Source organism: Phoca vitulina, unplaced genomic scaffold (genome assembly GCF_004348235.1).
Source record: "Phoca vitulina isolate PV1807 unplaced genomic scaffold, GSC_HSeal_1.0 scaffold4, whole genome shotgun sequence".
NCBI classification, from domain to species: Eukaryota; Metazoa; Chordata; class Mammalia; order Carnivora; family Phocidae; genus Phoca; species Phoca vitulina.
The window spans coordinates 80,141,627-80,169,564 of NW_022589707.1; the positions used below are offsets into that span (position 1 = coordinate 80,141,627).

General features: G+C 47.9%; 1 protein-coding gene across 7 annotated transcripts in view; it reads right to left on the reverse strand.

Annotated features, from left to right (window-relative positions):
- Nucleotides 1–6,448: 6,448 nt before the first annotated feature.
- Nucleotides 6,449–27,938, reverse strand: part of ATXN7L1 (ataxin 7 like 1) — a 228,333-nt gene continuing 206,843 nt past the window's right edge. For 2 of the 7 annotated variants that reach the window (XM_032402352.1, XM_032402348.1), the window contains 4 exons: nucleotides 19,921–20,113; nucleotides 16,203–16,324; nucleotides 14,455–14,760; nucleotides 10,603–11,941 (listed from right to left, as the gene is read on the reverse strand). In XM_032402352.1, coding sequence (XP_032258243.1) covers nucleotides 10,870–11,941; nucleotides 14,455–14,760; nucleotides 16,203–16,324; nucleotides 19,921–20,113 — 1,693 coding nt within the window. In that variant the 3' untranslated portion in view covers nucleotides 10,603–10,869. Of the gene's footprint in view, nucleotides 6,533–8,095; nucleotides 8,171–10,602; nucleotides 11,942–14,454; nucleotides 14,761–16,202; nucleotides 16,325–19,920; nucleotides 20,114–27,938 lie in introns of those variants that run through there. The other 5 variants (XM_032402350.1, XM_032402351.1, XM_032402354.1 and 2 more) reach the window with 5 other exon arrangements.

The following is a 27,938-nucleotide window of genomic DNA, read 5'->3' on the forward strand; positions in this document are numbered from 1 at the left end:
CTCCAAGCCCGTCTTCCCCATGCCAGGACCTTGCTTTGATCACAAATCTCAAATGTGCTCTCAACGCTGTGGCAATCCAGTTTCACTAGTAATTACTGAATTCTTTCTTCACACTTCCCCCACTTCTCCCAAGCCCCCACACATTCAGGTTGCCCCGCGGTCACTAAGGAAATGGGAGCCACCAGGTGTGAATTTTTCCTGTCTTCCCAACAGCCAGTCTGCAAGCTGGCTTCTACCCCATCGCCCTTCTTCCTACTGGTCCTTTCATTAAACAAGGAGGCCCTGAGACTGAGGCTCTAATGCCCCAGGGGCCTATGGAAGCCCCCCCAAATCTCTGCTCGTCAAGGCCTCGAGGTCACGAAAGCAAAACACTAAGGACGACCAGTCACAAACCGCCAACTAGGCTTCAAGCTACCGTTGATCGAAGAACTTCTTTGCTTCCACGTTTCTCTGTAAAAGTCTTTCCCTGTTGGTGCTGTGCTCCCAACCGCTTCCTGTTTGGCGCTGCCCGATTCAAATCCATTTTTGCTTAAATAAACTCTTAGAGTATTTTAATATGCCTCAGTTTATCTTTGAATCCTACAAACACATGCGTTTGGGTTCACCTCCCTCTTGCCTTCTCAAAGACTTCCCGTCTTTTTTGGGGGGGGGAGGAGAGAGACAGAGAGAGAGAGTGAGCATGAATGGGGAGAGCGGCAGAGAGAGCGAATTATAAGCAGGTTCCCGACGTGGGGCTCGATCTCATGACCTGAGCCAAAACCAAGAGTCAGAGCTTAACCCGCTTAACCTACCGAGCCACCCAGGGCCCCCCCCCCCGCCTTTTTTTAATCACCTCCTGCTTCTTCAGCTTTTTCCCTCCCCTACTGTCCCAGTCTTACCAGCATATGAATCATAATCTTGTCTCTTCTCCCTTGAAAAGCAATAAACAAAGAGAAACAAAATCCAAACACTCTCTTGAGCCTTCTGATCTCCTAAAGATTTGTCGACATATCTGAGTTTCCTTCAAACCACCCCAGTCTGGCTGTGGGCCCTACCATGCCATCACACCTGCTTTGCTAAGGTCGCTGTAGTGGGTTGAATAGTAACCCCCCAAATGATAGGTCCAAGTCCTAACTACTGGAACCTGTGAGTGTGAACTTCCTTGGAAAAAGATGTAATTAAGTTAAGGATCTGGAGATGAGATCATCCAGGATTTAGGGTGGGCCCTAACTCCACTGACAGATGTCCTTACAAGAGAAAGGCAGGGGGAAATTTGAGACATGGGAGAGACATTGGGGCTATAAGACCATGTGAAGATGGAGGCAGAGATGGGAGTGATGTGTCTATAAAGCCAAGGAATGCGATGGACCGCTAGCAGTCAACAGAAACTGGAAGAGGCCAAGAAGGAGTCTCCTCTAGAGCCATCAAAGGGAAGGCAGCCTGCTTGATTTTGGACTTCTGGTCTCCAGAACTCTGAGAGAATAAATTTTTGCTGCTTTAAGCCACCACGTATGTAGAGGTAATTTGTTACGGCTGCCCGAGGAAACTAATAGTCACCCATGACCTCCATGCTGCGTAACTCCAAACACAATATACCATCTGGATCTAACATTGTGCATGGTATCTGACTCAGTTGACTGTTCCTTCCTTGAAACATCTTATAGTCCTGGCTTCGAGGGAACCACTTTCTGTTGGGTTCTCTCTTCTCTTTAGGAATGCTTCGTCTTAGGGTTCTTTGCTAGTTTTCCTCTTCCACCTAACCTCTAAGTGTTTGCTCTTCTCGCTCTACATTCTCTCAAGCAATCCCACTCATGCTTGTGGTTCTAAATATTATCCATGTACTAAAGGTCCCCAAACTGGTGCCTCTAACTTAGAGCTGCTGATCCTTTCAGTCATGCGTATAACATGCCTACTTGGTGCAGAAGCTTCGGTGGGCCAGTGATCCCATTGATGAGCCAACACATGCACACAAAAGAGGACTTCTGAGCCTCACTAAACTCTCCTCCTCCCTGCCCCGTGAAAAACTCATTCCTCCTCTGGTTTCCACATCTGAAGAAATGGCAGGCATCTTCACCTAACACAACCTGGGAGTCATTTTTCCTTACTCTCAGATCCAATTCCTAAGCAAGTCTTGTCAATTTAATATGTAAGATATATCTTGATTCCATTCACTTCCCCTATCTCTACTGTCATCATCCTGGGACAACACGGACATGACGTCTCACCTGGTCTCTTGAACTAGCTTCCGAGTGATTTTCCACCCAGCAGCTTGTACTTGGGGGATCATGCCATGCCCCTACTTAAAGCCCTTCAAAGGATTCCCATTGAACTGAGCATGAAATCCAAACTCTGTGAGGCCTTTTGTGACCTTGCCTTCTGTCCATCTCTCTCCCTCTGCTCTGTCCACAGTGGATCTTCCCCGGGCTCTAAGAACTTACAAGCATTTCCCACCTTGGACCATCTCTGCCTGGGATTCTCTCCTCCACACTGTGCCTTCAGCTCACTTCCTCAGAGGGGACTACCGGATAGCACCCTATCACCCGTTTTAATTTTAATTCTAATTTAAATTCTCACAGAATTCAATTCTTTCCACCAAAGCCTTTGCCACAATCTGTAATTACACATTTGATCATGTGTTTATTTACTATCTTCCCCACCAGGTGCCTTCCAGAAAGCAGCTGGGACTGTGTTTCTCCTCGCTGAGCACAGAGCGCCTAGCTGAGAGGCAGCCACCACAGGATGCTCCATAAATATTTGTTGAATGAATTCACTCTCTTCTATCAAATGTGTGTTCTAGCAGGAAGGTTCATCAGGTGGGAACACTGTCACCCAGAAGAAAAAAAGAAATGGCAAAAAATCTACATTTTATAAAAACCCGAAGACTTTGTTTTACAAACATATAAATTATTTTATTTACAAAGCCATGTTACAAAAAAAAAAAGGCAAAAAAAAAAAAAAAAAAAGTACAATCGCTCACTGGAGAATGTCTCCAGGCCTGGTGCTGAACCACGGCGGTATCAATAGATACATGTTTGTTCTTTCCTTTTAAAACTGTAAGCCATAGAATTTACTATTTACACCTACTTTAGACATTTATTCTGCTTACGATATCACAGGCATGGAATGAATTCTATCTGATAGTGCTAATACGTAAAGGTGCGGGGACAAAGAAGGAAAATACTTAGTGTTACAAAATAGGGACCGTAGAAAAGAAACCCACTCCACAAGTGTGGCGTTTGCTTAGAATGTTGGGACATGCTTTCTCCAAAATTCTTCTGGAAAAGGTTCTAAAATCAGTAAGTAGGAAAGGACAAATGAGCAGGTGTAAATTCTTGTCTGTGCAACAATAGTGACTGAATATACCCCATGACTGACCAGCTACATAAAACCCGCAGAGTTTTGTTAAAGTGCCATGGGCTGACAGCATAACAAAATAGAAGGTGTAAATAGAAAATTTCTTTTTTTTTCCTTTTTTAAAACAAGAGTTCACTGAGAATCAGCAATAATAGAATATGCTGTAGAAACTATTCCCTACAAAGGTTGATCAGCGTTATTTACAATTGGTACATTGATACAAAAGAAGGCATACAAGTTATCCAAGTCGCTTTTTTTTTTTTTTTTTTTTTTTTATGGCTGACAGGTCTATGCATTGTGTTATGCTTAACCACCAGAGCTTTCGAGCCTCTATGGCTGACGACAAGTCACGAGATCTTCAGGCAAATGGGGGGTGGTGGTGGTGTGTGTGTGTGTGTGTGTGTGTGGGTGTGTGGGTGTATGTGTATGTGGGTGTGTGTGCAGTCAAGGGGCTGGGGCGGGATGCGCAGAACAGAAGCACCCAAAGGGTCTCACCCTAATAATGCTTTATAGGCTGGTCCAGTTGAACTCCATTAAAATAAACCCAAAGAAAACCTTTTATTTGCATTCCATTTTTCAAGCTGTGAGTTTTTAATACATCATTATAAAGTAAACCTGTGGTTGATTGTGAAGGAAGAAACACCATGGGTTTTCCCTTTTTGCTCAGTTTTCCAGAAATGTCCTCACCTTGGTCAGAGCCAGGCTTTCACCAAGTAAGCAGCATTCGGTGGGAAGCCTCTTTATTCCAGCTTGCAATTCAAGATGTAGACAGCTAAAATGTTTAAGCCTATTGAATTGCTCCTTTCGTCCCTGTCAAGAGACATTATTTCTCAGAAGCAGCCACTTAATCTCTCAACCTTTGTTTTCCCTCTTTGAGTGTAAGAGTTTATAAATCAGAGGGTTATTTTGTTGCTGAAATTTTTTTGTTTTTTTTGTTTTGTTTTGTTTTTTTACTCCTGCAAGTTTTAAACTTAAAATAAATTATAAAAAAACAACAGACTTCTAAAACCGAACGAGACAAAAATTGTGCAAAAATAACAAAGATATGTACATACTTTTCAGTCTGAAGAAATGTACAATAAAAACATAATTCAAAGAACATTTTAAAAATATAAACATTGCTTAAACTTTCCTACGTTTCATATTGTTTCTGAAACTATTCTGGTCAGTTAGCTCTGTAATATAGTAAAACATAAATTATTACAAAATTAACACTATAAAAATTTACTTTAAGAATATCTTCTAAACTTTTTTTCCAAAGGGTCTAACCTGTTTATAATTTCTTAAACATTTTATAAGTCTTAAAATCTGCCTTAACTTTTTTTTTTTTAAAAAAAAGAAAAAGTAACCATCTTCCCTTCAATTTGTAGTCTCTTTTTCCCAAGACGTAAATAAACCGGCATATAAGTGCACTTTTAACACTGTAGAAATAAAAATGAAATCATCTGAACTAATGTTCTGGTACCTAATATCAACTCCTGATTTTTAAAAAAATCTTCATTTTATATTAAAAATTTTAGGAATCCTATAAGAAACACAGTCAGTGCAATTCCATTGATACAAATCACTCTGTTTGCTTCCCGTCTTTGCGAAATCCAATGTGGTGAAACGTAACAGTAGTCTGATCTTTGGGTTGTGGGGATGGGAAGGAAAAGGGAAACTTCAGGGTAGGGATGAGGGTTTGGGTCCAGCGGCAAAACTGGCATTCATTTCTGATTTAGGGATGAAGCAAAACTTCCTAGTATCTCTTGCTATTATATCGGATACAAATTTCATGATTAATAGCACAGAATGCCTATTTCATATCGTGAATTCCTTTCCTGATTACCATTCCCTAGTAGAGCATGTGGTATTGCTATGTCTTTCAAAACGCCAGTGTGAACAGTTTCAGAGTTGTAGGGCTCTAGCTTCTCTCTTCCTGCTCTTCCAATAGCTCTTCTTCACTGAGCGGTAGCTGAGCTCACTACACCTCCCTGGGGAGGCTGGATCAGAGTTGGGGCTTGTGATAGCTTAGCACAAGCTGATCGATGGGTGTGCCGATTGCACGGGACCCTGGCGCACAGGGCACGGAGGTGGGTGGGCAGGGCTAGTGTTTATTACTTAACCCTCCGTGGAAGCTTTCTCTCAGACCCTTCCTGCACCCCCAGCCCTGCCTTTCCTCCTCTTGTCTCACCCCTGAGGGCAGCTTGAGAACTTCCACCGCTGTGGAAGCTGTGTCTCAAGCCCTGAGTGGCCCCCTGGGGTCTCGTGCCCTTCTCCCTGGGATTTCTCCTTCTCTGGTTCGCCTCGCTTTGGCGCCCTTGTACACCCGCACCCTGGAAGGGATTCTGCAACACGGATCCCTAACAAGCTCAAGTGACAAGCCACCCGGTTTCCTCCGCCTTTTGAGGGATATCGTCCCCTACGCATAAACTCTGCTTCTTGCCACCTGCGGGGCCCATTCCAGCCCCTGTCCCTGACCCAGATCCTCTCTGAGCTGCACAGCTGGACAGTGGTATCAGCTAAACGACATAGTTCAATGGCCACTCTTCTCCGTTTTGCGCACAGCATCCGGCTCGCGCAGTGCTGGTGCAGCGCGGAAACCTGATGAGGGCGCTCAGCCCAGGCGGGGCTCCCCGCTCTCGGCTCCCCAAACACAGGCTCTTCCCCAGCAAAGCCCCTACCCCAGCACGCTGGCCAGGGGGGAGCCGGTGGGCGGCAGGTGGGAGGGGACGGAAGGGACGGGTGGGAGAGGTCAAGGAAGGGAGCACCGCACGTGCTCAAGTTCAAGAGTCTCAGACCACGCCAACCGGGAACGGACACTGCCATGACTGCTCGCGTGGCTGGCGCAAAATGATGGTGCAGTAGCAGCATCGGAAGCTAGAGGGGCGACCCCAAACTTGGAAGAACGCATACACATGGCAAATGAAAGAACCGAAACAAAACACTGGTACTGTTTTCTGTAAATCTTAAATTCACGTTCTTTTGCCTTTTGCTTTTTTCTTCAAAACTAAAAACTGGTCAATTAAAAAAGGAAGAAGCAAGGCCAGAGCCACAGGCACGGCACAGGAAGCCGACTCCCCCCGGCTGCACGCCCCCCACCCCCCCACCCCCACCCCACCCCCGCCTCGGTCCCGGGGCGGCCAGGCATTGGTTTGGAAGTGGCTTCACAGTCTTGTTATGGAAGAGTCCTTATCCTGCCCGTTCTGTTTGTGGTCTTCTAGGAAAGAAAAGAAAAGCTTGTTTCAAAACCATACACTTGGGATGACCCGCAAGAATTCAAGAACAGAGGCTCAGTTTTCGCGGCTGTGATACGGAGCCACCTCGGGCCGAAGGCAACGGTGATGGGCAAGTGAAGCGCCGGATGTGGAGGGCTCAGGGCACCTGACGCGGCCACGCAGATCCTCGCTCCGGGGAAGACACAGGGACACATCCCGTGCACATGCACGGAGGGGGTCCCCTCCTGCAGAGAGAACTGGAATAATGGACCCGTCTTTGTTTTTTTCCTCTTAATTTACCTCTTCCTACCTAACCTGTAGACCACATGGAAAATTCTCTAAGGAAGACGTCTAGTGTTGGATTAAGCATAGAGGCTTTGGGTTCAAGTTACTTAGCCTCTTAGTCCGGGTATCTTCAATCTATAACATGAGGATCATCATTTGTCCCTCACACGGTTGCTATAAGGGTTATATGTATGTAATGTATGTAAAGGGCTCAGCATAGCTCCTGCAGAGAAAAGCCTCAACAAATGCTATTTTATTATTATTACGTTTGTTAAGGGTGACCGTGTAGCCAACAGGTGCACTCCGCAGACTGTACGGGACGCCAGTCACGAACAAGGGCAGGTTACCAGGGCATAGACACCCCCGTCTCTGCGTCGTCCCCCCTACAACCTCCCACACAGATGCTCAGGCACAAAATGGTGGAGACACTCTCCTTGATCTGGGGATACAAAAACTATTTCCCTATAATCTTCACCCAAACACTACCCAACACTGGTGGGGAAACCCCAAAGGCCAAAATGCAAACATATTGCAATTTGGTATCTACAAAACCAATAGCACATCTAAGACGACATAACACAGCTATGCATGTATTTTTTTCCAGTCACGTAGAACACGCCTTACCCCACCCTCTACCCTCCCTGGCCTCCCTCAGAGGCACACACACTCCACTGGAGAAAATAATTTGTACACTGACTACTTTCACACTTTTGAGTTTGTAAAAACTCCTAGATCTACCCCGGATATTCCCACCATGAAACCATATCTTGAACAGTAGCCACAACTCACCAGAGGCCTTGAGAAGGGACTGATGGATCAGTGCCCCGAGCAAGGCCCTTCGGTCACCTCATTAATTTTCACAATAACCTTAGGAGGTAGGTGTCACCTTTGCCATTTAACAGATGAAAACACTGAGACTCAGAGAAGGAATGTGCCTAATATCACACAGCTGCGATTAATATTTGGGGCTAAGACCTACGTGTTTCTTATGTGTCAGGCATTTTCTAGAGGCTTTATGCGAAAAAATTAATTTAATCCTCACAAAAGCCATATGGGGTAGGGGCCATTTATGATCCCCTTGTGGGTGAGGAAACTGAAGCACAGGGAAGTTAAGTAACTTAACTAAGGACACACAGCTACTAACAAGATGGCCAAGCTCTAGAAGCCAGGAAGCTATGCTCTTAACTGGAGCTGAGATGTGAGCCAGAGTCTGCCCCACTGCCCTCGCTCCCACTGCTGGGGACCCCTTGTCCTTTTGCCCCTGCCCCCTGGTAACTTACCGGCCGGCTGTGTCCTGGGCTGGATATGCTTGAAGGACTGGATTGTGACAAAGCTAGGCTGCTATTTTTCCCGACCTGAAAGACACCATAGACGTCGCACTCAGATCCACCAGCCAGCCTGCTGCGAGAGACCCCCCCGTATCTGGCGCCGCCCGGGGTCCAACAGCGCCCTCCAGTGGTTAGCCGCTCGCGTTTCCGTCTTAGATGGCCGAGAAGACGCATACGGCTCCGGGGGCACCTCCCGTCCCACAAGGAAGGTGGAATGGAGGGGAGCTCTTAATTCTGCTTCCCAGATGTAGCCTGTGAGTTCCAGGGGTGAGGATGAAGGCGTCTGGCGAGAGCCTCGCCCGTCCTGGGGCGGGGTGGGGGGCATTTGCCCCTGCAGAGGCCCCTGCTTCTCCACCTCTGACCTCCCAGACCGGTCCCAGAAGACTCCCCGGGACTAGCTCAGCATAAAAGCTTGCCTCTTATTCTGGGTCCGTTTTCCTGGCTACGGGACACAGCGACCACCTTGCTGATCTTCAGAAAACTAGCCAAATGGCCCTGGGCTTCCCCCTTCCAGTGGGAGCCGGGGCGGGGTCCCAGGAGGCGGCACGGGGGCCTGTGGGTGTGGCCGCCGGGCTCCTCCCCTTTCTCTGAACCGTCCTGGGCCCGTGGCGGGCGGGTTCCGCAGATGAGTACCCAGCCCACAGGCAGCTCCTCCTTGGGCCTATAAAGAGCTCGTCCTCTGTGTTAACTCACCTTTGCATAAAGACGTCTGCGTTATACTCGCAGTCCTGTTTTTTTGTTCAATTTAATATCTCTGTGGGAAATGCTGGTCTTACACCTACCAGATACAATTAAATAGGTCCCCAGTTGGTTCCCAAACCACATGTTTACCTTGAATTTCTCAACCTACCTCATGCTTCTCCCAGTCTCCTAACAGAATCGACACAGATTGCAAAGGCCTTTCCCCAGCACTTGGACATCACCAGGGGTGACCCTGGACAAAGGTTTTCTAAATGGCCCGGTGACAAGCACCCAGGTATCACCCGCATGAGAGAGCCGATGCGGGCTAGACCCGCGGCAGCTGTCCAAGGCATCAGCTTTTTTGATTTCCCTCTTGATAAATAATCTGGTAGAGACCTGTCTGCTCCTTTCGCCACTGGTTTTGACTAATTCATTGTGTTTGCTAAACATTTCAGACGGTCTTGCTGACCCAAGAACAAACAGGGCAACGTCGACTCAGTACAGAGACATTCCATGAACACAGAGGCATGAAGGTTGAGAGCCCAGACTCCAGAGCCAAACTGCCTGGGTTTAAATCTCTGCCCTACTATTTCCTTGCTGTGTGACTTTGGGCATGTTGTTTAACCTTCCTGTGCCTCGGTTTACTCATTTGTAAAATGGGGGGTAATAACAGGTAACAATTAAATGACAATATATCTGAGGTGCTTGGAACAGAGCTCATCCCTAAGTGTTTGCGGCTAGAACTTTATCTAAAATGGGTGACACTAGGGGGCGCCTGGATGGCTCAGTCGGTAAGTATCTGACTCTTGATCTCAGGGTTGTGAGTTCAAGCCCCAGGTTGTCAGGGTGTGGCCTGTAAGCCAATAGGGTGACACCCCTGACCTGCTGACTCAGAGTCTGCACCTTAATAAGACACCCCCCCCCACACACACACATCCCAGGGGGTTCCTGTACACATTCAAGTAAGCCCTGGTTCTGCCCTTCATCATCCTGAGGCCTGAAGGTGGCCCCGACCAGCAGTGTGGTCTCAGGAGAGGGCCCTGTGGGTGCTGGCCCCCCTCCCCTGCACCCCTGGAATCAGGGGGTTAGAACGGTGGGACACCTGCCGCAGCTGTAGACGGGTGTGAATGTCCCGGGCTCCAGTGTGAGCACCTACATCTCCCCCTGTCTCACCTTGGCCTCAGTTTGCAGCTTGTCTAGCCCCTGGGATCCAAACGTGCTGTTTCTCATGTGTCTACTTGTGATTTGTGAATCCCCCTCAAGATGCTCTCTTCCTGAGCTTTTACAAGCCTCACAGAAAGATGACATAAAACATTAAAACATCTGCTTAACAACTGCCTCTCATCTCTCCAAAGTCCTCATCCCCACACAGGGCTGGGCTGAGGGTCCGGCCCACTTAATTCTAAACCTGGGCAGCGGCAGCCCACCGTCTGGGCCCTGGGGCACAGGCTCTCCGACACCTCCGCCCTCTGCGCCCCCCAAGTGGCAGCACCTGGAGGGGGTGGGGCCTCTCATAGCCTCCCCTCCCCCCGCCCCGCCCCGCCCCGGGGGTCGGAGAGGGGGGAAGACCAGGCTGGAGGACGCCTGAGCTTGGACTCTTCTCGCCCCATCGTCCTGGGCTTCCTCACCATACGCCCTCCTACTTGCACAGTGGCACCATCGGACACGTCTGGGCCAGTTGGTGTGAGATGCGGTTTTACTGCAGGAGCGGGAATACTCAGTCACCGGGGAGGCGGCCGCACCAGCCACCACACCCCAGGTGGCCCCCCCATCGCTGAACTTGCCTGGGCCTCGGGCTCTTCCTAAGGGGCTTCCCAGAGACCAGATTGAATGAAATTGTCCTCAGAGCTCAAGATACAGAAGAGGCAGAAGTGGAGGGGGACCTCTGCATCTCCCCGTGCCTCAGTTTCCTCTCTGTAAAGCGGGGATAACAAATGCACCAACTGCTCTGGGTGGCGGGGCTTAAACGAAGTGACATTTGCACAGTGCTTAGAACAGCCCAGCACACAGCAAGAGCCGCACAGTGTGTGTTCACTAAACCGTCCTCAGAACCGAGGCCGCTCTGTTCCCGGGCTTGAGCTGCCCGGCTCAGCAGGAGCGCCGCCCAGCCCGCTCCGTCCCCCAGAGCCCACGAAGGCCGAACCGGCAGGCCCCCGGAAGCACGGGTCCCTTACCTGCCGAGAGGAGGTGCTGTTAACGGGATCGGGCACCGGTGCGAGAAGGCTGGGCGGGTTCTTTTTGTGAACGCTATTCATACCAGGCATTTTAGTGATTTTACAGGCTTTGCTACTAGAACTCGAGTTCTTACGCTTTTTTCCTTCTGATTTGTCAAAAGAGAGGGGCAGCGAAGACACGGCATTGTGTGAGGCCAGAGAGAGGTCCCCTGCAAGGGAGGGCACAGAGAGGGGACAGGAGTCACTGCTGCCGCCCACCGAGCCCCCGTGTCTCACTATGTCCGCGGGGCCGCCGGGCAGCGAGGTCCGTCCTGAGGGCTCCAGTTTGGCACTGAGTGGGCTCACCCCATTGTTTGAGTTGTGCACAGACAGACTGTTATAGGGAGGGGCCGCCTGATAGGAGTTCAAAGCTGAACTGGCATTCAAGACACAGTTCTTTTTGTGGGGCCCTGATAATGGAGACGAGAGGGATGTCTGCAAGGTTAATGAGGAGGAGGAGGACGAGGAAGTCGAAGGCTGCGGCTTCCTCTTTTTGTTACTTGGAGACTCGTCGCTACGGGCGGACAGGTCTTTGACTTTTGAGGATTTGCTGGTTTTGGTTTTGGATGGCTTGTGGGATGGGGAAGGGATGACGGCTGGTATCGGGGACACGGCAGATGGGGCCTTGAAGGTTGAGTCCATGATGCTGAGGGTTGCAGCCACATGGGGGAAAGCTGTGGTGTGTGACATGAGGGCGCTTGGGTCCGGCGACGCCACAAAAGCTGCGTTTGAGAGCATGGCTGATGTCATTATGTAAGAAGAGGTGAGTCTCGAGCTGATGGGAGCTGAAGGAAGATACACAGCACTGGGGTTGTTGAAAGGCTGGGAAACGGATGCTGGAACGGGGGTGGTGATGTGGGCTGCCGGCGAGGGCATGGGGCTATCTGCCGCAGGAGGGATCTTCCTAAACATGAGAGAAGAGTGAAAGAGAAACCGTGAGAAACAGGCTTGGCAGCGCTCCGGAGGCTCGAGTATGTGTGAGCGGCAGGGCTCCACAGAAACCCCGGTCGAACCACACTATGGAAGATGAAGCCTTGAAGGATGGCGGACTCTGAATTATGGCCCTTCCCTGTGGTTCCCCCCATTGCAACATCCAGCAACCTAGTGTGAATCACCTTCAGGTTCTCAGATCCTTTTCTCCATGCCTGGCTACTGCATAATGGCTGATTTGGGTTCATGAATAAAGGCGAATGTTATTTAGAATATAAATTTCCCCAACAGTATTCTCTCTCTCTCTCTCTCTCTTTCTCCTCTTTTGTTTTTTGGCAGTGATGACGGTGATTGTTAATGAGCGGTAGTCATTTCACAGGTAGGTCCTGGCTTGAGTAAGAAGTGTGAGGACAGGGCTTTGCCACCCGTACCTGGGGGACAGGCCTGCACACTGCCTCTCGGGCCTTCCCAGCCCTTTGGTCCTCACCCCCCCCACCCCCCCGCTGGCAGGCCAGCATCCTCTTGCCTTTGCTGTCTGCAGCCTCTACTTTATTCTGCGGAGAAGCATGAACACGTGGGCTCGGGGCTGCTGGCTCCCATTTATTCTTATTCACCTCACCCAACCTCAGCTCTCGCTCTGAGGAGCTACGATGGGGGTGTGGCTGCCCATCCACAGGTCTTCCTGTCCCTGTGTTAGGATGCGGTGAGAGGACAGGGACCTGCATGGATCCAGACCAGGGGGTCAGGAATTTCCAGTTTGTTCTGAAGACACATGCAGGATATGGGCACAGGAGAATATACGGTCGGTGGTGGGGGGGTGTCTTCCAGGAGGTTGGGTCCCTGGGAGCAAACTCCCTGTCTCCTGCACTCTGTGGGGCCCAGGCCAGCATCGGGTGGTGGGTCATTCCTGGGGCCTTCCTATAAGCTCCATCTGTCGACTCCCACCTCCAAACCACGGTCTGGCTCGATGTCACTGCTACTCTGGGAACCAGGAGGGGCACAGGGGCCTTGGGGTCACCATTTGTTCCTGATTTTTTTTTTACAGGAAAGGATACTGACCTCAGGAGCCAGGTGAATATTTTCAAACGGGCTCTTTCCTATCTTGCCCCTAGCTCCCCCTCCCCGCTTCCCTGGAAATCATTTTCAGTGTAGCTGAGCACCCCCCAGCAGTCAGGAAGTAGCTCTCTTTCTCTGAAAGCAGCACCTGAAGGTGGGCCGACTTGGGACTTGCACCCCCAGGGCTTCGAGCAGGTGTGAGACGGGGCCTCTCGAAATTCCCTGGCTCCTTGGAGGCCACCCTCTCAGCTGTAGCAGCAGGATGGGGCGCCCCGGGATGCCAGAAAGAGGCCCCACTGAGGAGAAAATTCCTCTCCTAGCGCTGCCCTGAGGCCTCGGTTTTCTGCCTGCAGTCTGGTGGAGCTTATGGCTTCCATCTTGAGGGTGGAATCCAGGGGAGTCCCTGAGTACAGAAGCACGGGGGCCTTGAAAACATCAGGTCAAACGGATCAAATACAAGAGGAAAAATGTTGCCAAATCCACTGTGGCCGTGATGGCGTTCGAAAATCTACTTTTTCTTAAGCCCAAAGGACGTAAAAGGCCTGTCAGCACTCAACCACTGTTCCTTAGTACTTGTTGCAATGAACCAATGAGTGAATGAATGGATGGATGGATGGGTGGGTGGATGGGTGAGCAGGTGAATTCTCAGCAGCAACATAACTATGCATGAGGGGCAAGGACTCCCACGATAGCAGACCCGAGAGGTCGGGACATGCCCTTCACACTGTCTGGCACTGCACAAGCCCGCCCTGACGCTTTCGGGAAGGTTTCTCGGGCTGTGTGGCATTTGCACACTCTCCCTGACGTCTCTGTCAGCAGCCCGCTCCATCTTTCCCTGACTCCAGTTTCCTACCGGCTAAAGTAGGGATAGAAATACATGTGGGCAGAGGTTTGGCAGGGACTTGTAAGAAATGTTATTTATGGATACCAGATGGCTCCTTTAGAGAGGACCCCAATCGATGGCCTTAACCGGGCTCTACTCCAAATGCCCCAATTTGTAATTTTCCCACTGAATTGTGTTAAGTGTGTGTTTCGACTTGGGCGGAGAAGCAGGGCCGAAGTCGTCAGTCTTACCCGGCTGACACTCGGGATGGGGTGGATGCTATTTTCCTTGTCTCCTTTCTGTCCCTTTTCTTTGTCTCCCCGCTAATCCTAAGTGGAGGGCAGAGGCGGAGGGGAGAAAGGGCGGGGGAGAAGCAGGGTGAGGGGCACACGGCGGCTCACTGTCCTGGGAAGCCCCTGCCCCCTGTGCTCAGCAGTTTATGTGTTTTTCTAGGGGGCTGGCAGTGGACTTCAGCTCTGTGGGCCGTGCCCCGGTTTCCACTGTGCACGCTGGCCTGGGGAGTCCCGTACAAAAGCCCACAGATGCGGAAAAATTACTGAGAGCGCCCCTCCTCCCCTGCCAGCTGGCGTGGAGATCCAGATGCTGACCTGGCTGAAAGAGAATACTGTGTTGGCGTCTCTTGATGCAGAGTTAAATGCTTGTTAAAGAAAAAAGAGTCTTGGCCGTTCCTTTTCTTCCTAATGTCTTCCACGCCCCCATCGGCTGCCATCCCTCCAGGTTCGGGCCCGTCGGGGCCTGGGGTTTGGGCAGCGAGGCTGAGAGGGCAGCGGGGTGCTACGCTCTCCAGAGTTGACACCCAGGCAGCCCCAATGTTGCTCAGTGACAGCAGATTGGTTAGGCAAGTCCTGAAAAGGGGGGAGGGACCTGATGCCCTGGGGCTCGGGTTTCTGTGCCTGAGGAGGAAAGGAATATGGAGCTTGAGCTGACAGGACACCAGGTAGCGAAACACAGATCAACACATTCCTTCCACGTGTCCGGGATTTACACTTCCACAACACAGGAGCGCAAAGAGCTGCGAGAATCCCCAGGGCGGGCTGCCATCTTGGGGGGACAAGCGCACAGGGGCCAACCACCAAAACACCGAGAACCCAGGAGCCCCGCATGCAGCGCCCAGTGGCGGCTGTCCTGAGCGGACACGGGCCCCCACCGAGGGCGCCCTTCAGACACACTGAGCTGGCGCGTCAGTGAGAAGAAACGATAAGCTTCTCTTGTGGCCCTTTCCTATTCTGCACTAGGTGTCACCACGGAGTCCGCTGGGACGACTACCTGCACACCCCGTGGGGCTGGCTTCTGCGAGGTGGTCGGGTCTGGGAGGTGCCACAGCTGCCAGGAGAGGGGCCAGCTCTGAATTCTGCTCCTGGGTCCCCCCTACAGCACCCTCCCATTCTCAGGAACCCTCCCATTCCCACCTTTCCCGGGCCTCCCTGGGCAGGGTTCGGGGTTCGGAGTTCCGCCATGGCTTTCCTGACCCGCTTGGGCGCAGACCTGAGGGGTCCATGACGCTAATGGATTATGATGTCCTGGGGGCTCACTTCTGTAGGAGTGGGGGTGCGGGCTGGCCGTGCAGGATCGAGGGGCCAGCCCGGAAGCCCCCCATGTGCTGTGGTTGGAAAGGGTCTAGTTTGTCACCCTTTCACAAGGCCATTTGCCTAAGTCAGAAAGTTTCCTTCCCTTTTTTACGAGTCTCCTGTTAAGATGTAAATACATTGGGAGGTGTTGGAGAAGAAAGGGGGCTCAGAGAAATGGAACATAAGCTGGGGTTGGGGGGGGTAGAGAAGTACAGGGAGAGGCGAGGAGAGAGCTCTAGTGAGGCGGGAAGGGCCAAAGACAAGCTTAACCAACTTCCAACATCACTCAGGATCCGCCCTGTTGGCCGCTGTACTTATTTTTTTCACAGGACATTAAACAATTAGAAATTGGTCCATAACCATTGTGAAATTTTTAGTATCGACATTGTAGCATTAACATTACGGCAGAGGCACATTCTCAGTATCCTTAGGTGTTCTTGGTCATAGCCCAAAGGCCCTTTAGCATTCTTAAATAGACAAGATCTTACCTAACGCCTTTTTCACTTTTTCACTTTTCACTTAGTTTAGAACACAACACAACACAAAAATGATCCCCGAAGGGGACAAAGCATACCACACGTCGTACGTGTCTCTGAGAAACTGTGGGAAAGCCATTAAGAAGAGCTGGCATTTACGAATTAACCAGGGATCCTGATTTCAGAATCATTTTGTTCTATGAAAAGCCAACCACCACATTCATCCGGAAAGCTAGGGTTCAGACACGTGGGCAGCTCGGAGCGTATACTGCACAAAAACGGCTCACTTACTTCCACATCTGTGAATTCAAGTGTTTTTCTACCATGGAGTTTAGTGCGAATCGAAAACGATCCCATCTTCTATCAAACACATAGTACCCTCGTCCCATGAGGCGACTCCCGAATGAGCAAAACTGTGAGGGGAAAAAACATTTTAATTTTGATTACAGGTTAATAAGCTAATATAAACCATGCAGAGAAAAATAACATTTGCACAAAAACACACAGGGGTACAATTTTGCTCAAAATAAAGAAGCAAATAGTACGGAAGCCAAAAATACTTCTGTGGTGCTTTCATCTGTGCTCTAGATTTTCTGCAGACCCTCGCACTGGGGCTCAACAGTAGTGACATCCAAGTTTCTGTGGCACTGAGGGCTACCTTCTCTACACCCGGGATCCAGCCAGTCTTATAGGTTAAAAACAAACACACAAACCAAACCAAACCAAACCAGAAGCCAGGGGGATTTCCCAGCACTGCCTGCCTATGGTATCACCTGTCTTCTCCGGGGACTCGGGGGTTCCCTGCTTCTCATCGCGGTAATGGACACTGCTTGTCCTGATGCTGTCTGCCAAGTGGTCAGAGCTTTCCTATCTGTTGTAGACAGAGCCACTTCACTTCCAATGAGGCTATAAACTCTTTCCTTCCCCAGTCCTGACTTCACGTCCACCTCTCAGCACTTGTAGGCTGCCCTGCGACACGTCACCATTACCATGCTTCCGTTCATGCTGTTCCCTTGGCTCATTCATGCTGTTCCCTCTGCTCCCTGTCTCCTTCCCTCTTCTCTTGAAGTCCCAAATTCTCCCCTCCTTGAGTGCCCTAATCAAGACTCCATTTCCAATGGTCCTTATGTGACCAACCTCACCCCTCTGCGCTCCCACTGCACACCTATCGCATGCTTTATTACATTTCATCTTGGAATTGCTACATGGCTGTTTCATGTTCTATATAAATAGCTTTATGTGCCTCGCTTGATTTTAAATGTATAAAAAGGCTGGAAGCCTTGTTTTCTTCTTCCTTCTCAGTATGAGGATGGTAGGGAAGGGATTTGGATTAAAGAATGGATTGGAGAGACAAGGTCCTATAAAATGTTTAAAGCAAATCATCACATTTAAAACACGTGGCTGAAATATGAGCAGTAAAATGTTTAATGAGCATCACTGGATTATGATGTTAGGGCAACCAGAAGGCCAGCAGACAGAAATGCAAGAAGCGACCTCTGAGAAGGTGACATTTGGATGGTCTAGAACTCAGGCAAGTCTGCCTAAGACTCTATAACTCACATCCAACTTCTCCCCCTCCCCCCAGACCTCCCAGCAGCTCCCTGGCCTCCCTCCCAGACAGTGATGGGTTTGGCACTCATTCCACAAACCCTTCCTGGAAGGAAGCCTTTGGAACGGTTCTTAGGAGGAAATGCAAGACCTTCCCTTTGTTTTGTTTCTGCTTATGTTTGGAGGGTTTTGCATTAAAATTTTGTCACCTGTCAAACCTGGTACTCCTGATGAAAAACTCTTTCCTGCACTTTCATATCAAGTGCTTACGGACGGAGCAAGAAAATATACAAAGGGGGTTCTCCAATGTGGAAGCCAGTCCCCCGGCAGCATGTGGGAGGTGTTCCAGGTCTAGACATCTTTTCTTCCTTCGTCCTAGTTGCTAAAGACACCCTGAATGACCGTTTATGACAAAAAATGATTTAATATATCAACTGACCGTGAGAAAAAGGACAAAGCTAGGAAATAATCCATAAGCTTTCCATTTAAATCAGCAAAACATTAAGGGCGTACAAATCCGCCATGCCCAGAGTTGAGCTAATCCACTGGAGCCTGGCAGCCTGTCATTTGGACAAATACCCTGTACTCTGGAGTCCGGCCTTCCGGTAGAGTCCAGTCTCTCTTTCAGACTCAGAAGCTGGAGGCTCCCTACTGTCTTTGCTACCTATGTCCCTAATTCAATACAGATGCAGGGTTAAACGCCCAAGAGGCTCCCGTTCTCCGCCGCATATCGTGCCTTTGATGATGCTGCGGATCTTCCCTGCGCCAGCCACCGTGGCAGATTCCACTGGCTGCCAGGCTCATCCACTGCCATCCCACCCGTACTTCTCCCCGCCTTTTCCTGCCTCAGGGAGCCGCCCTTCTGTTCTGGTATCTGACACAGAACAGGGAGCAGGGAAGGGGGGGGATCCCTTCCCAGAACCTTGAGATGAATCATGGCTACTTTCATCCTGTGTCACTGCAATCCCATCGTTTGGAGCCCCCAATTGGTGTCGGGGTGGGCACGTGAGACATTTGTGCTGGACGGAAGCGGAAGCCTGCTGGGGGAGCTCACTGGAAGATCTCCTTCCTTAAGAAATGATATAAGATAGTACCTTAGAAAAAGACTCCCTTTCTCTTGGTCCCTTTTCGCCCTTTGGAGAATGCTAGTGGGTGAGGATGTGACATGGGAGCTGTTGCAGGCACAGGGAGACCGTGTGCGACAGGCAAAGAGGCTTGCAGAGATTCTCGCTCAGCAGTACCATATTGCAGAGATGCTGAACCAAGCCGGCAACCACCTACCTCTGGACCTCTTGTTCCATAAGATGAATCAATGGCTGTAGTGAATACACTATATATGAGTTCAGTGTTCTATTCCTGGCAGTCAAAGGCATTCCTCCCTGTCCCTATTTCTGCACCAGCCAAGCAGCAAAGTCTCAAGCTATTGGTGAACCACAGGTCACCATCATCCCCAGAAACAGGAAGTGAATTTGGCCAGATAGAAGGGAGGAGGGACTCACTCCATCTTGTCGCAGGATTGATTTTTCTTTTTTTTAAGATTTTATTTATTTAAGTAATCTCTAAACCCAGTGTGGGGCTCGAACTCACAACCCCAAGCTCAAGAGTCACGCGCTCCACCCACTGGGCCAGCCAGGTGTCCCAGTGCAGGATGGATTTTCCCCACACAGCTCAGGACATCTAGGGATAGTCAAAGGTAACCTCGCAGAGCTCAAGCTGGGACCATAGCAAAAATGGGCCATGGGGTCCCACATTCCGGGCCCCTCTGAATTTGGCTCCATGATGGTAGCACCAGGCAGTCCCTTCTTAAGTGCTTGTAGGGCAAACACAAACAAGCCTTCAGCTCATGCCTCCTTATATTTCCCACCTTGATTTCAATGACCTTCTGACCTGTCGAAAGTGGACTCTTTCAAGGAATTGGGAAGGAATTGTACCTTTGCTGATGTGAAATGCTTTTCCTCCTCTCCTCTCCTCAACACACACACACACACACACACACACATTCTCTCTCACAGTTCTGGTGCCATATGGTCACACTTACTAATAACAATAAAACTCAGAATCAACAGGGGAGAAAAGCAGCTAGGGCTGGCCCCTGGCATGCTGCTAAGACAGACAGTTTCCAAAGCAGGTGAGCTAGACGAACTCTGGAAACCAGAAGCTCCATTTTCAGCTGGGCAAGGTCAGCTCCCCAGTACACTTACACAGACGCCGTTTCTCAGGCATTCTCGCTTCAAGGTGGACCATGGATACTCAGGGGTTTAAAGGATTATAACCAGTAGGGAAGCTTCTGTGATCCTCAAGGGTAAATCGAAGGCAATCATTCACCCTCAGGGTAAACCTTTCTATCACCCCTGTTCTGGCAGCCACTCCTTAGGAACCCGTGCTGTCTGGCAGGATGACCTAAATGCCTGCAGGGCACCGGGGGAGGGGGAAATGCATGGACGGAAACATGGTGGCCTACCGCAAGAGGTCTGGGGTGGTGGGTAGAGAAATGACAGTCTAACTTCTCGGGTTCGTCAGCTCCATCCATCTCCCCTTCATCACTTGACAGTCGGCTGGTGAGGTCACCTCCAGCGGGGGGCAGGGAGGGTTCCGGGGTGCAGCCGCTGTGGTTTGAAGATGTGCTGCTGCTGATGCTATTTGCAGATGATGGTCTGAGGGCAAGAGAGAATGGACAGCATGAACTTGGCTGAGGGAGGAAGACCCACCCGCTTGAAGGGGGCTCAGAAGGCAGACCGATCAGCTCTCTCGATACATCAAGGAAGGCGGGTCAATGGCAAATTTACACAAGGGAAAAATTCAGGCTGAGATCAGGTAGCATCAACCAGCTTTCTACAATGATCCTGTGGTGCTTAGGCTCTGCCCTGCTTAAGTTCAGGCACCAGGGAAAACAGCAGTGTAAGTGGAATATAAAATACAGTAATAGAGAATTAACTTAAAACTAGTCTTCTAATGAATTCAGTTAACAATTACTCATCTGTTTGCATGTAAGTAATTTGTACTTGCCATGTAGTTGCTTCTTCCTGAAAGTGGAAACTGACAGGAAGATCAGCCAAGTAAACAACTTCAGACCAATTACCAAAATATCAGTCACGATGGAAGATAGCCCTGTACTTGTGTTTTGGCTACTAAACTATAGCTTTATGCAATTGTTATCACACTGGCATTGAAAAAGGTTTTGTCCCAGTGATGGGGCACAAGTCTCTTACTCCACAGCCAGATGTTTCTTTTTTTCTTTTCCCATTTTTTTTTAAAGTAAGCTCTGCACCCAATGTGGGGCTTGAACTCACGACCCTGAGAACAAGAGTAGCATGCTCTACTATGGACCCACCAACCGAGCCAGCCAGGTGCCCCAGATGTGTTTTTTCTTTTAAAGATTTTATTTATTTATTTGAGAGAGAAAGCACTAGCGGGGGGAAGGGCTGAGAGAGAAGCAGGCTTCCCGCGGAGCAGGGAGCCCAACACGGGGCTCGATCCCAGGACTCTGGAATCATGACCTGGGCCGAAGGCAGATGCTAGAACGACTGAGCCACCCAGGCGCTCCAGATGTGTTTCTTAATATCAAGCCACATGTAGTTTAATTGTATCTTCTGAGGATGAATGTTTCCATTTAACTTTCGACAAGCCACTACAACCACAGGCCGGCATGGTTGGCTTACGGTAGGTGCTGAAGAACCATATTTCTCAAAGAAGGAATGAATGAGTTCCTTGTGTATGAACAATCCCGCAGATCTCATCTCCATGAAGGCTAAGCTTACAGAAAGGCAATGTCACAGTAGGAAGCACTGCATGCTTCACGAGCAGCAGAAAAACCAAAACAAGGCAAAAGCAAGAACAAACCAAACACATCAGTATCGGTAAAAGACTTAGAAGAGGTAAGTTATCAGTTGTTTTTCCTGCTTCTCCATTTTCATCAGGTGATTGACCGGGGTGAAATACAGGGAGAAAAAGAAGTTCAGGAGGAAAAAAAAAAAATCCAGATTTTTTTTTTTTTAGATTTTATTTATTTATTTGTCAGAGAGAGAGAGTGAGCAAGCACAAGCAGGGGGAGCAGTAGGCAGAGGAAGAGGGAGAAGCAGGCTCCCCGCTGAATAGGGAGCCCGATGCGGGGCTCGATCCCGGAACCCCAGGATCATGATCTGAGCTGAAGGCAGACGCTTAACAATTGAGTCACCCAGGCGCCCCAAAATCCAGATCTTTAAAAAAGAATGAGTTTTCTGCATTCTGCTTTGAGAGCTGCCCCTTCGAGCAGCATGAAGCAGCACTGTTGATTTTCTCCCTTCTCCCTCATTTTCACTCTCAATTCTCTCCAGGTGTCAAATAGCTGATTCATACCAGATCCTCAAAGCACAGTCCTTTAGGGCGCCTGGGTGGCTCAGTTGGTTAAGCGTCTGCCTTTAGCTCAGGTCATGGTCCCGGGGTCCTGGGATCGAGTCCCGCATTGGGATCCCTGCTCCTTGGGAGCCTGCTTCTCCCTCTGCCTCTCTCTCTCTCTCTCATGAATAAATAAATAAAATCTTTAATAAATAAATAAAATCTTTAAAAAAAAAAGGCAGAGTCCTTTAAAAGCAAAGCCACCTCGGGTCATGATCCCGGAGTCCTGGGATCGAGCCCCACATCGGGCTCCCTGCTGCGTGGGAAGCCTGCTTCTCCCTCTCCCCCTCCCCCGGCTTGTGTTCCCTCTCTCTCTGTCTCTCTCTGTCAAATAAATAAAATCTTTGAAAAAATAAAAAATAAAAGCAAAGCCACAAAGGTGGAAACAATCCAAATGTGCATCAATAAATAGATGAATGGATAAAACATAATATGGTATATCCATACAATGGAATATTAGTTAAGTCTTAAAAAGGAAGGAAATCTGGACACAGTTACAACACGGATGAACCTTGAGGACATGATGCTGAGTGAAATAAGCCAGTCACAAAGGACAAATATTGTATGATTCCACTTATGTAAGGTACCCAGAGTAGTCACATTCATAGAGACAGAAAGTAGAACAGTGGCTACCAGGTACTAGGGATGGGTGCAGAGTATCAGTATGGGAAGAGAGAAAGTTCTATCGATGGATGGTGGTGACAGTCGCGCAGCAATGTGAATGTACTTATGTCAAGAACCTGTATACTTAGAAATGGTTAAAATGGTAAATTCTACATTATGTATATTTTGTCACAATAAAAAAAAAAACAACCCACAAGAAACCAAAAACAAGGCCACAGGTAGTTTTTCAGTGTTACTATAAGAACTCTGTTGGTGTGACAATTCATTATTGACTATCACCTTCCTATATTTATGAAAACAAAGATGCCATTCATTCTGCATGTTCCAAGTGTGTAGTCCAGAGAACACATCACTCAGGTGCATTCCCAGATACCTACTCTCCTGTATAAGAAGGGGCAACAACATTATTGCCTACTTACAGCTGAAGACCCAAACACTGAAACAATTTTGATAATGCTGAAACATATAAAGAAAGAAAATGGCATCCATAATCCTGCCACTCAAGATCAAGTGCTATTACCATTTTGATTTATATCCTTCCAGACTTCTCTACTGTGCATACATGGGCACATGCATTTTTAAGCAAGAACTGGATCACACCGTACATACTATTTTGAGACATGCTTTTTTTTTTTTCCAGCCTAGTGATGTTGTAGAGATCTTTCCATGTGTAGAACTATATCATCATTTTTAATATTCCCCAATATTCCATAGTATGGATATATCATAATTTACTTAACTAGCCTATGGATGGATATTGACATCGTTTCCAAAATTTCTAGCAGGCTCTTTTTGAGGCCTTCCCCATGGTGATAGGGCCTCCTTGTCCTGCAGGAGATAAAAGTGAGCTGTATTTTGTTAAGTGTGATTAATAGCATTTTGGTTATACAGGAAAATATCTTTACTTTTTAAAGATGCATTTGGAAATCTTTAGAGGTGAAATGCTATGATATTTGCAATTTACCTCAAAATGTATCACCAGAAAATGTAGATGAAATAAATATAATTGCAAAATGTTAATATTACAGCTGTTAAAACTGGGTATGCAGGTGTTCATTTTATTATTCTTTCTACTTTTCTGTACATGGGAAAAATTTCATAACAAAAATTAAAAAAAGAAAAAAAAAACCAGAAAGTGAACTAGTAGTACAGATACGTGTAAGGAAGTAGCTGAAGAACTTCCTGTTACACGGGCCACATGGATCGAACACACTTATCTCCTCATCCTCCCAAAACACTACTAAAATCACAGTAAAGGGATAAAAAAGGCATGGCGCCGAAGAACAAAGAGATCAGCAGAAATACAGCGATCCTTATGGTGGTTACTTCCCAGCCTCCATTTACCTCCCAAACCAATAATGGAAATCTCATTCATCTTGCTAATGATTGGTTTGGAAAAGGGCATGAGAAATACATAAAAAATTTTTTTCTGGGGGGAGGCTGCAAAGATTTTCCTCATTTTTAAAATGGGACACAAGGAAAAAGTGGTCTCCACCTTCTTCTGGATGTCCCTGGAAGTGTGGCAGCCATCTTGCTATAAACTTTGAAGATGAAACCGGGAGACTAAAGAGGATGGAGTAAAAGAAAGACAGGGAACGAGAGCCGATTCCTCATCTTTGGGGACTGGTGCCCTTTCACCTCTGGACTTCTTGTCACGTGTGATAAGAAAATTTTTAATTATTTAAGCATTTAGTAAGACCAGGCCCTACCCCTTCCAATCAACTCTCCAACAAGAGAACAAAAGTTTACTCTCCAGAGAAACTGAACTGGAGAGACCCTAGACAAGGGGCTGCCAGGCTCAGCAGAGATCAGGAGAGAGGCACAGGGCTGGAAATAAGGTGACCGTGGGCTATCTCTAGTCAAATCCTTAGTGGTCATTCCTAGAATGCCTATCACCAGGCACATCACCAGGGAGAAGTCTTACCCTGAGAAACTGAATGGCCCCAGAGAAAAGTCTTCTAGATCTTGCCTTTGGGAACCCTCCAAAAAAAGGCTGATTGGTGACCTGATGACCTTTTTGTTGACAGTCCCACACAAAGACTTCCAATCAGCCTGTTAGCACTTCTCTTCTAAATGTGAATGGTTAGGGATCACTGAACATTCCTGGAACATCTCCATTATGAGACTGACCAGCCAAACTGAAACAATTTTGCATGAACACACATGAAAGAAATGAAGATAATGAAGCAAAGAGGAAAAAACTAAAAAACCTATCCTAAAGATATTAGAATGGTATTACCTCTGCAAAATGACAGTATCTTGTAGGATATTATAAGAAGCAGTCATAGGATGGGGGTGCCTGGGTGGCTCAGTCGGTTAAGCATCCAACTGTTGATTACGGCTCAGGTTAGGATCTCAGGGTCTTGAGATCAAGCCCCACATGGGGCTCCCAGCTCAGTGGGGAGTCTGCTTGAGATTCTCTCCCTCTCCCTCTGCCTCTCTCCTCGCTCACGCATTCTCTCTCTCTCAAATAAATAAATCTTAAAAAAAGAAGCAATTGTAAGAAGTTCTTTTTATCTAAGAACCAGATCCCAAAGACTTAAAAAAGTGAATCATAAATTGGTTATTTCATATACAGTTTTGAAGGTAAAATAAAAGAAAATCTTTCAGAAAGTATAACAAGACATTAAGAGAGCAGGAGAAAACAGGTAAGAGAATGAAAAGATCAGAGCAAAAGGTCCAACATCCAACTAATAGGAGGTCAATAAAGAGAATAAAGACAATAGTGGGTAGAAAATTAGCCAAGATGTAACATACAAAATTATCCCTGAGACAGGTGTTCACAGACTGAAAGGATCTACTAAGTACCCAGTACTATGAATGAAGAAAGACCCATACTGAATGATCCCTGTGAAACTTCAGAGCCCCAGGTTTCAGAGATTAAAAACTAGTCATATGCAAAGACAATGATAACAGACTTCACAATAAGAACCTTTGGTGCTAGAAGCCAATAAAAAATGTCTTCATAATTCTGTAAGGAAATGATTTTCAATCCAGTTATATACTCAGATTATCAATTAAGTGTAAGAGGAGAATAAAAACATTTTCAGGTGTGTAAAGGTTCTAAAAATTGACCCCCTTTGCACCTTTTCACAGGAAGCTGATGGAGGAGATATTCCATCAGAATAAAGGAGCAAACCAAGAGACAGGGAGGCAATGGAACCCAGGAAACAGGTACTCTAACACAGAGTGGGTAGAGACCACCCCCCAGGACGGCAGGAACTACTGGTTTTCTTTCTAAGTCTTTTGGTTCTATTCGACTTTTGAACTATGTGCCCATTTTACTTTGATTTTAAAAAAAGTTTAATTATGGAAAGAAAAAGAAAAAATGGTTGAAACAATAAATTCTAATTGCCAGATAAAAGAGAGATGAGGTGAGGAGAATCCTACAGAGCGAAGTTGAGCACAGAAATTTGTGTCTAGAGCGGAATGGGCTCTGAGAGCAGACACAGAATCATGAATGATGACGCACATGCACCCTGAGAAGAAGGAGCTCTGAATTTGTTCCTTTGCAGGCTTGTTTCACTCAAGGTGTAGGCACCCTCCTGGTGATAATGGAGTGGGGGATGCTTTCAACACTTTCCAGATCTGATCACTGTACCCCAGGGCAGAACCTGAGGGAAGGAGTTTGCTGGGACCAACCTGTGTCTCAGAAAAACAAGGCTTGGTGAGGAGTGATGGGGAATGGGGCAACTAGTCATGAGAGTGTGTTGAAAAAGTCACTCGAGTTTGTTAAGCTGCCATCCACCCTTCCAATGTCAGCATGACATCACCCGCCATTCTCCATTTACCAGTTTAGTCTAAAGACTATATGACAATCAATGGTCCCTGTCCAGTTCCACTCAGGGAAACTAAGAGAAAGTTCCCTCTTCCACCCCTTTGAGGAAGCATGAGCATCAGTCTGTCTGAGTGCTTTGGGGAAGAGAACACACAACAATCGATCTTAACTGAGTCCCTTCTATGTGCTAGACATGCAACGTACATCTTCTCATGCAACGTACCTGCTGCTTTAGGTGGGTGTAACTTATCTATATTTCTCAGATGAGGGAATGGGTGGCAAAGCTAATAAGAAGTGGAAATGAGACTTGACACTATCTACGTGACTTCAAAGTCCCTCAGATTGAGAAATGGATGTAGAAAAAACAGAGGGACACACATGAAGTCAAGTCTTACAGTGTAGCAATAACACTTATCCTAATGAGGCACCAGCTGGAGTGCTTTCACTCCAGAATCATCTCTGCCCTTTTTCAGGTATCTAGACACTTTTGCCTCTCTCCCTACTACCATGCCAGTCTAAGATTCCTTGGATTTTGCCATTTATATGCCCTTTTTATAAAAGATTTTATTTATTTATTTTAGAGAGTGAGCACAAGCGCATGAGCGGGGGGGGGGGGCAGGCAGAGGGACTGGGAGAGGCCCAGGATCTCAAGCAGACTTTGTGCTGGGTGCCAAGCATGATGCAGGGCTCCATCTCAGGACCCTGAGATCATGGCCTGAGCCAAAACCAAGAGTCAGATGCCCGACTGCGCCACCCAGGCCCCCGCTATTTTTATACTTTAAGATTAGATGTGTGAGTGTCCATAAGACAGAGGGGAATGTGCCCAGATTTTGTCAGCACTGGCTTCCATGGCCTACCTTTCCTCCCTCCCTCCTGGGGGCCAGAGACTGACTTGTCAGAGTCCGGCTCAACCCTCTGCCCTCCTCCCCCTTCCCACAAAAGTCCTGATGGGTTTGGTTGGGCTGGTCATCCATAGCCTTGGACTCTTTGGGGCATGTAATATGTTCCCTTGGGGCTGGGGCAAAGAAACAGAGCATAGGGCCCCTATTCAAGGGCCCCCAGGTTGGGAACAGCGGCCAGGAGGACGGGCAAATGGAAATCAGGTGGCACCAAGGCCTTTATTTACTCACACTGCTTTCCCTGGAACACTGCTACCACTTACTAGCAGCTACCATTAATTCTGAGCATATTAGGAACTTGGTACTTCTTACCTAATTCTTCTTAGCTCCACTTTACAGATGAGCAGTTTGAAGCAGCTGAAGCTCAGAAACATGGCCGCGCTCATCTTGTTAGTGAGCACGGAGCTGACACTTGCACTTCCAACCTTGTTCCGGCCCTTGCTACGGACTAACTTTTCCAGCTCTAGACCTAAGTTCTTTTTTCAGGAACCTTTGACAAGAGTGGGTTGTAATTCAAGGATAGGAGAACTGAAGTATTTTCAAGGTTACCGAACGATATGTAAAAAATTCACATGTGTCAGCATTTCCTACAAAAGGAATTCATGATTGGGAAGGGATTACAATATTTCCATTCATGTGTGATAATTCTTTTTTTGCCAAGTATAGATAACTACTGTGATTGAAATAGCTATTATATATATTATATATCTCATATATCTCTAATATGAGGAAAATAAATGTTGTTTTAAATTTCATGCAAGGACATTGAATTCTTTTTTTTTTTTTAAAGATTTTATTTTTAAG